This window comes from Rutidosis leptorrhynchoides, chromosome 7 (assembly GCF_046630445.1).
Source record: "Rutidosis leptorrhynchoides isolate AG116_Rl617_1_P2 chromosome 7, CSIRO_AGI_Rlap_v1, whole genome shotgun sequence".
In the NCBI taxonomy this organism is placed as follows: Eukaryota; Viridiplantae; Streptophyta; class Magnoliopsida; order Asterales; family Asteraceae; genus Rutidosis; species Rutidosis leptorrhynchoides.
This window is the reverse complement of record NC_092339.1, coordinates 188,278,826-188,288,114: the sequence shown is the minus strand read 5'-3', so window position 1 is coordinate 188,288,114 and position 9,289 is coordinate 188,278,826. Positions and strand designations below refer to the sequence as shown.

General features: G+C 32.9%; 1 protein-coding gene across 1 annotated transcript; it reads right to left on the bottom strand.

The window, feature by feature from the left end:
- Positions 1-783: 783 nt before the first annotated feature.
- Positions 784-2,056, bottom strand: LOC139859840 (uncharacterized). The gene is made up of 4 exons (XM_071848609.1): positions 1,913-2,056; positions 1,736-1,828; positions 1,566-1,655; positions 784-1,029 (listed from the first exon to the last, which is right to left on the bottom strand). The coding sequence occupies exons 1-4, from the start codon at positions 2,054-2,056 to the stop codon at positions 784-786; spliced, it is 573 nt and encodes a 190-aa protein (XP_071704710.1).
- Between the last annotated feature and the right edge of the window lie 7,233 nt (positions 2,057-9,289).

Below are 9,289 nucleotides of genomic sequence, written 5' to 3'. Positions count from 1 at the left end.
CACAGTCATAACACCACTAGGAGTAGGCATTCCACTACCTCTAGTAAGGAGAAGACCACATGAAAGAACAGACTTCATCTCTGTATTTCAGGAACCACAGTTAGCAGGAAACTGTGAAGAATCTCTTTAACCATCTTTCGAAACCAAAAAAGAATTTTCAGAAGAATAGTCGCCACGAAGGACAATATCTCGAATGGAAGAACAAATAGCGTCAGTTTCCAATCTAAGAGAAGAAGAAGAATCAGAGTTCCAAGAAGGCTACAACTCGTTAGATTGGAAGAAAATTCCTAGAATGAAACCATCCACCGAAGAGCCACCAGAACTAGAGTTGAATGAGTTTCCTAAGCATCTAGAATATGCATTCCTAGAAGGGGAATCACAACTCCCAGTAATCATCTCTAAGGAACTTACACCGCCGGAAAAGCAGAATTCATAAAGGTGTTGAAGTCTCACAAAAAAGAAATATCCTGGAAGATCTCCAATATCAAAGGGATCAAACCTAATTATTGAACTCATAAGATCTTCATGGAAGATGACTTCAAACCATCAATTCAGAGACAACAAAGGGTAAACCCCATGATTCAAGAAGTCGTGAAGAAAGAAGTAATCAAACTTCTTAACGTCGGTCTGATCCATCCGACTTCCGACTCACCATAGGTAAGTCCTGTACAGGTTGTTCCAAACAAAGGAGGAATATACCTTTAAACGTTTAACAACCGAACCATTATCCTGAACACCCGAACCTTCATTCTCAACACCAGAACCATTATTCTTCCTAGCTAACTAGGCTTTTAACCTTGAATTTTCATTCTCAAGTTCTACCTTATCAGACTTGAGTTGAGCATTCTCCTTACGAACGGTTGATCGACTAGGTACTACGCCCCACAAGTCTTTAGTACGAACGCCAAGTCCATACATTTGGGTAGAACCAGAATTATTGTGCCCCTTTACCTGGGAAAAAACATCGTCTGGTCCAGGTGTATCAGTTTCACTGTCCACAAGTTTGTCTGTAAGTTCTTTCATTTGTTTCTACATAAAAAAACTTAATATTTAAACATGTTTATAAATATATGTCATGCAACATATTTTGATATGACAGAAATGATTCTACTCTGGTATTCGATATATGCAATGCCCAATCAAAGTATAGCCCAATCACACCCAGATATTCGATATATATCCAATGCTTAACGTATTAATGCTAGACTAGGATTTTGGGATTTCGACATTAATACATAATGAAAAGTAAGTGGTCACTATCAATTGAAGACTCTATTAATATTCACCTCAAATAAATTGGCTAGAAGATTATCAAGTGGTTAATGGTGATTAACATATAAATATACAACTAATTAGCTTAAAAGATAAAATAACCCAACTGAAGCTCATGAACATATTACAAAGGTAAAAGTCACTAAAAGTCTACTTCAAATGCAATAAAAACCTCACAAGTGGTTTATGGTGATTAACATATAAATATACATCTACTGATATCATGTGTAGGATATATTTGATCCACTTTTGATTCTTTCATACATCATAATAGTGTTTGTAAAATTACTTACGAGTACAATTGCAGCTTCACCATCAGCACTTCCACTTGTAAAACATTTCTTAAACATATCGACCCGAGTAGGTTCTTTTCCCAAACTCGTCTGATGAGTAAAAATGAGGTAACTATTAACAATGTATATTCAAAAGCTATACTATATTAATAATTTCCCCATGATATTACCAGTTCTTCACGTATTCTTGCAAAACTTTTTTTCCCGGTCACTTGCGTCAACTTATTGTTAACCCTATTGGCTTTATTTTTGTCGGTCATCGCCTAAAAAAGAAAATATATTAAATATTCTAATATGAAAATAAAATAATATAAAAAAGTTACACTAAGTGTAAAATTATTTCATACCTTCACCCTTTCTCTACTCCAGTATTCAAGAAGTCTTCTCCAATATCTTTTGGTCAGTTCTTCAGGTGGTGAATACAATTGAACCTCCATTGATAAAGACGGATCAAAGTAGACTTCCTTTATTCTCGCCCTCCAAATTTTCATTTTTCAACCATATGACTGGAGTATCCAAGAATCAACAGCTTGTGGAATATCAAACTTTTTCTACAAATTATAAAAAGAGAAAACATATCGCATGAGAAGAAAAAAAAGGCTTATTATCACATAGATTTTAAAATACGTACCCTTAAGAAGTTGAGCAGCTTATCTTTTTTTTTTGTTTTGTTTTAACTTGATTCCACGGTCTATAAACTAGACAATATTGGTAGCTCCGCGTTAAGTAACCAAGAAAATGGGTGAGTTTACTACTGTTTTTGCAAATCGGTTGTCCATGTTCATTAAAAGAAATTGAAATTCGAGTAGATGCCTTCTGTTTCCAGATTTTTTTGCATAAGTGCCGGTCCTCGAACTCTGTCGCCTTTATCTACAAAATATGAGCACTTGATTTACAATTGATATACTAAACAATCAACAATATAAATCAAATAAACAAAACAAATTAGAAAAACAAAAAATAACCTGCATCTACTAGTTGGGTGGTTTGCTGATCAACATTCATCACAGTTTGAGTACTCACATTTACTTCTTTACTCACATAATAAAAAGGATACTAAAAGTTAGAATACATTATTTAACATAATTAAAAGAATCACGCAATATAGAACAAATAAACCTTCTAGTTGTTGGGTGGTTTCTCGTTGGTGGTCTTCAAAATCATCATAATATTCATTTCCATACACGTAACCATCGTAAATATAACTGTTGGCTTAATATTCAGGCCCGAGCTCCGTATCCATTTCTTCATCTCTAAGACTTTGAACTCTAGCGTCTACGTGTCTAACTCTTTTGTGTCTAGACACCAACTTTCCTGCTAAATTTTCATCTTCAGGATTGTCTGTGTTAAGTAATGTAATCAATACATGTATTATATATTGTGAATGAATTATCTGTACATGAAGAGAGGCCATATATAGCCAAATACCCTAGCTAAGTATAATGGTCTAAGCCCAACAAGCATAATACATGGGCCGAAGATTGCCTAAACCCAACAGAAACATACAAAAAACAAGCCTGATACAACAAAAACAACTAATACAGCCCAAATGAAGGTTTAATGTGAAATCTATCACCAAACACATCTAAATTCTATACATCAACAACCCTTCTAATACCTTCATAAATAATACATGATATGTGTACAGACTAATGAAAAAGTTAATATGAACTCACCATGACTGACTTTTGTTCCATCTGGATCTTTACTTTTTTTAACCCTCGGCCTCGTATCACTTGTTTGACCCTTGTTTTTGCGAACCCTTTAGAGAAATCAGGATTAACATAAACTCTTTTATGTGTTAAACTCGCTTTTCTCATTGTATTGGGAGCAAGGAACTGTTTTCTTTTGCTTTTCTTGGTGGTTTGAGTCACAGTAGCCTTAACCTGTTTATCGGATTTAAGCTTGCAAGAGTTCTTGTTTCCTTCCATTGACATAATCTAAAAGAATGTAACGAACAATACTCAACAATTATAAGAATAGCATCTATTCATTTAACATAAAATACTTGTATATTTATAAACCTTTTAGCTACATAAAAATAAAAATTAATAAAGCAAGCATAATACACATTTTGGATGGTCCATACTCCACACATAATACGGAGTTACATCTTTTCATCGTCTTTTGCTCAAAAAGATTAAAAATTGGTTGGAAGTTAATTCAAGTTTATGGCTATTTTTATTTAAAATACTTGTTATTGGAAGTTAATTCTAAAGAGTGGTTGACCATTTTAAATGCACAATTAATCAAAGCATGCCCGAATTTGTTAAAGACAACATTCTCATTAGAAAACTTCTTATATGAAGAAAATCTATTCATTTAACGCAACAGAGTTATAAACAATTTTATATATGGAGTAGTTAGCAACAATGTTATAAACAATTTAAAAGAATCGTTAATAACATACAAGTGAGATACATGTGTTCTTTCGTGAAAAAAGAGATAGCTGAGTTCTTTGGTGAAAAAAGAGATAGCCTGAGTTCTTTGGTGAAAAAAGAGATAAGTGTGTTGTTCAGAAACCTTTTAGGTAACCCAATTTGATTTGGTGCCTTGAATTTGGGAGGTGATCTTTACACACTAGCATTTGATCCATCCACACCAAATTAATACAAACTTCCTATTTTACCCTTAAACTACTATTTAGACAATATACTATTTATAAGGGTAAAATAGGTAAGATATATTGTTTTGGTGTGGATGGATCAAAACTAGTGTGGCAGGATCAACCCTGAATTTTTTGAATTTACCAAAATTTTTGAATGAAAACATTTAGATCAGCTTAAAAATTTGGCTCCGAAATCAGTGATATTGGCGGTAATTTTTGAGAGGGTAAATCTTGGTGAATATTAATTGAGGATAACTTCTCTATCTAGTTACATATTTACATATACTCTGTATAATTTAAATAAATAATACGTATATATATGACTAAAATAATATAAGTATAAGTTATATGTTAAATAAATAGTATAAGTATTAATTTATAAACTTTATAGAATAAATGTACACATAATTAAGTTAATTAGTCATAAAATGTTTTTTTTAATTATATATTTGGGTCTCGAAAATCGGCAATATATAAGTTCATGTTTGCCGTTAACCTAAACGAACATCTTCTATCATAATTGATCCTAATCGAACATCGTTTATCATATATGTTAATTTGTTTAACGTAAGTACAGTACATTAAGATCAATATATGAATCAACATTATTAAGATCATCGAACGCCCGCTAAGCCTTTAGAGCGTTCGTCGACTTCGATATATATATATATATATGATAATTAGGCTACCTCATGCAACTCATTCAATCAATGGTATATAATTGTGATCGCCTGATCGATTGAGTTCTTATATCATGACTTATCATATCATCAGTCAAGTTCTAAACTGCTTGAATAACTTGTTTGGTGATATACCATGCACGCATTAAGTTCGTCCGATAAGCAAGCTCATCCTCGATCATCATTACGATGGCCCTAAACCTTAAACACTAAACCCTAAACCCTAAACAATAAACCCTAAACCCTAAACCATAAACCCTAGACCCTACAACCTAAACCCTAAACCCTAAACCCTATAACATTAAACCATAAACCCTACCCTAAACCATAAACCCTACCACAAACCCTAAACCCTTATAAACCATAAACCTAAACCCAAAACCCTAAATTACTCTAGTCATTAAACCATAAACCTTAAACCCCGAACACTAAACCATAAACCCAATCCTAAGCCAAAAGTTCAAACGAGAAGCATACAAATGGCAAGAATTGCGAGAACCATTGAATTTAAAACATTTTGACACCACGTGATCGTCTTGATCCAATTCACATATAAATGTTGGATAGTAATTAAGATTTAACAAACAATATATTTTTTAAAAACATATATATAATATCTAACCATATAAATATTAGATATATATAATTTCTCGTATGTACGTGCAGGTCTGTTGTGAGCATGCAACCATTTATACCCTAAACCCTACCCTCAAGTACCGGCCTAGCTAAACCCAATATATCCCCCAAACCCGGCCGATACCTAAACACTAAGCCCTACACCCTGAACCCTAAACCCTAAACCCTAAAACCGCCTATACCCCAAACCCTACACGCACCCCAATCCCTAATTAGCATGAACATACATTAATTAAAACATGCATATATACCCTAAACATTATATTAAACCATAAACAACCCTAAACCCTAAATCATTAGTGCTGTATATTATAGCTAGCTTTAAGCTTGTCCAAGTCAGTATTATGATTATAAGCCACTCTTAAGATCTTCCGGTATGCTTTAACCTCGTTCAATAAGCCTAGGTGTATAAGATCTATTTGGACAAGCTTAACCTACATTATTTATATTATTTTATATTTTATTAATTATTTGAATTATATTTATATCTTTATCTTATATTACTATTTACATCTTAAAATTAGATGTATCATAATAATCATAATTCAAATTTTATTATTAAGATGTGTTTGCAGATCTAAGTTAATTGCAATCAAAAAGTACGTATGTAATTGCAATCGATCATCATTAGTTATTGAAGATGTGTTTGCAGATTTAAGTTAATACTGTACGAAATTGAAGACATAAGTTAATTGCAATCATCGAAAAATTGGGTTACCTTGTTTCATACGCTTTGTCCATACCCCTACATACGAAAAAGGACTTGACAAAGTTTTTGAACCAGGTTAATTTCTTTCTCCTGCTTACTGAACACATGAATATATATATATATATATATATATATATATATATATATATATATATATATATATATATATATATATATATATATATATATATTCCAATTAATTAAATGTGTTTTTAATATATATATATATATATATATATATATATATATATATATATATATATATATATATATATATTCCAATTAATTAAATGTATTTATAAAATACAGGTCTATGATGGACTCGACTTGGATGTCTAAATATAGATCTACCCCTGAATTCGAAGAAGGACTCGACAAATTTTTAGAACGTATTTACTCTAAAATGGAAATAGGTGGTCATATATATTGTCCGTGCATAAACTGCGATAATCTCAAACGGGTTGAGGCTAAATCACATCTGCTATGTGACGGGTTTTTCGAAGGTTATAAAATCCCAACTGTGCTTCTAGAACTAGAGGATACACTAATGTGGGATGCTGAAGTTGATATGGAAGGATTGGCCGAATGCGTCTTCCATATGTTTGAAGATGAAGATGATGTTGATATCCTAGAAACTAAAAATCAGAGTACTATACCAAACATAAATGCTGAAAGGTTTTATAAAGTATTGAAAGATGCAAAGAAAGAACTATATCCCGGCTGTAAGTTCTCTGTTCTTTCGTTCATTATTACACTTTTCCATTCGAAGTGTGTTGGAAAATGTAATGAAAAAGGATTCAGCATGATTCTTGACACAGTGAGGGAAGCCTTCCCTCATGCTTCCATACCGAAGTCATTAAATGAAGTCAGGAAGTTAATAAGAGAGTTGGGTCTTGGTTATGTGAAAATTGATGCTTGTCCAAATGATTGTATGTTGTCCTAGAAACAAAACATGGAAAAATTATATGTGACGTATGTCAGACCTCAAGATATAAACAAAGTAACAATAATGATTCTGAAGAAGAGTCAACCACACAAGTTGATAATGATGGTGATTATAAATCTAAAAAGTTGGAGCAAAAATGATGTGTTATTTTCCACTCATACCACGGTTGCAAAGATTGTTTATGTCCCCTAAAATGGTCGAGTCCATGAGATGGCATCAAGAGAGTCGTATGAAAGATGTTCTATTAAGACATCCTGCTGATTCACCATCCTGGAAAACATTTGATCATCAGAATTGTGAATTTTATAAAGAACCTCGTGATGTGAGGCTTGGTTTGGCGAGTGATGGGTTTAACCCTTTTGGAAACATGAGTGTTTCACATAGTACTTGGCATGTTTTTTTGATACCGTATAATCTACCACCATGGTTGTGCATGAAAAAACCTTTTTTGTTCCTAACTTTACTTATACCTGGTCCATCTGCTCTAGATAATAATATAGACGTCTATATGCAACCTCTAATTGATGAGTTGAAGGAGTTGTGGGTACTGGAGTTAACACTTATTATGCATCCACAAAGAGTAACTTCCCACTGCGTGCATGTTTGATATGGACGATAAGTGACTTTCCTGCTTATGCGAATTTATCGGGTTGGAGCACTAAAGATAAATTAGCTTGTCCTTCTTGCCATAAGGAAACCAAATCAATACGGTTATCAAACTTTCACAAAGAAATCTTCATGGCACATCGTCGCTGGTTGGAAATGTTGTAAGCTTTCCATTTTTTAAAAGATGCTTTTGATGGCACGGAAGAACATGAAGGGTCACCGTGTTGCTTAACATGGGAACAAGTGCTTGCGGAGCTAAAAGGTTTTAATATAAAATTTGGAAAACTTGTGAAGGATAACCCATCCTTATAACTGGAAGAAGAGAAGTATTTTTTTTTTTTTTTGAGTTAACATACTGGAAAAACAACTTAATACGTCATAATATAGACGTAATGCATACTGAAAAAAATGTACGTGACAATGTCATTGGAACGTTAATGAATATAGATGGAAAGACCAAGGATCATTTAAAAGCACGCCTTGATTTGAAAGAAATGGGTATTAGACCTGAACTTCATCCAGAACCTTTAGCAAATGACAAATTGTATTTCCTTCCTGCATGTTTCGTATTGGATGAAAAGGAGAAAGAAAAATTTTGTATGGTGCTAAAAGGGGTGAAAGTTCCAGATGGTTATGCTGCTAATATTTCTAGGTGCATTCAGTTAAATCCTCCAAAACTTTCAGGCCTAAAAAGTCACGATAATCTTATTTTGATGCAGCAGTTGCTTCCCGTGGCCATACGAAATATTTTACCTCGCGATGTGCGTTCTGTTATCATGAAGTTTTATCGGTACTACAGACAATTATGCTCAAAAGTTCTTAAGACTACTGATTTAATTCGGATGGAAAAAGATATTGTAAAATACTTTGTGATTTAGAAAGGATATTTTCACCATCATTTTTTGACGTCATGATTCATCTATCGGTTCATCTAGCTTCAGAGGCCAGATTAGGGGGACCTATTCATTACCATTGGATGTATCCAGTCGAGAGGTGACCATTTATGCTGTAGTAAATTATACTGTACTTGTTTAAATATATATATGACTATTTTGAATCTGATATAAACTTTTTTAACCACTAATCAGGTATTTAGGTACATTAAAATCTTATGTGGGAATAAGGAGTAAACCCAAGTGTTCAATTGCCGAAGGATATCTAGCTGAAGAGTGTGTTTCATTTTGTTCTTTGTATTTAGCCAGTGATGTAGAGACCATACATAATAAGACTACTCGAAATCATGATGATGGTGGTGATGAGACTGTTTTACCAATATTTTGTATGCCTGGTCGACCCATTGGTGCAACAAACGTAGTAAAAATCAGCCACGACACTTTGGCTATTGCACACTCACATGTGTTGTTCAATTTTAGTGAAATAGATTTCTTACGAACGTAAGTTATTTAAATTTACTATGTTATTAGATTAGTATTTTTTTTATATGACATTGTGTAATTTTGACGATAATGTACATATATTATTCTCTTTTTGTTACTTTGATTGCAGAGAACATCTGAATATTCTACGTCAAGAATATAT

Excerpts from the sequence above, each read along its gene's own strand:
- LOC139859840 (XM_071848609.1), bottom strand. The coding sequence starts at position 2,056 with ATGAAAATTTGGAGGGCGAGAATAAAGGAAGTCTACTTTGATCCGTCT. Across the intron at positions 1,829-1,912 it reads GGAGTAGAGAAAGGGTGAAG|GCGATGACCGACAAAAATAA; the intron begins GTATGAAATAAT and ends TTTCTTTTTTAG. Across the intron at positions 1,030-1,565 it reads GTGAAGCTGCAATTGTACTC|AAACAAATGAAAGAACTTAC; the intron begins GTAAGTAATTTT and ends TTTTTTATGTAG.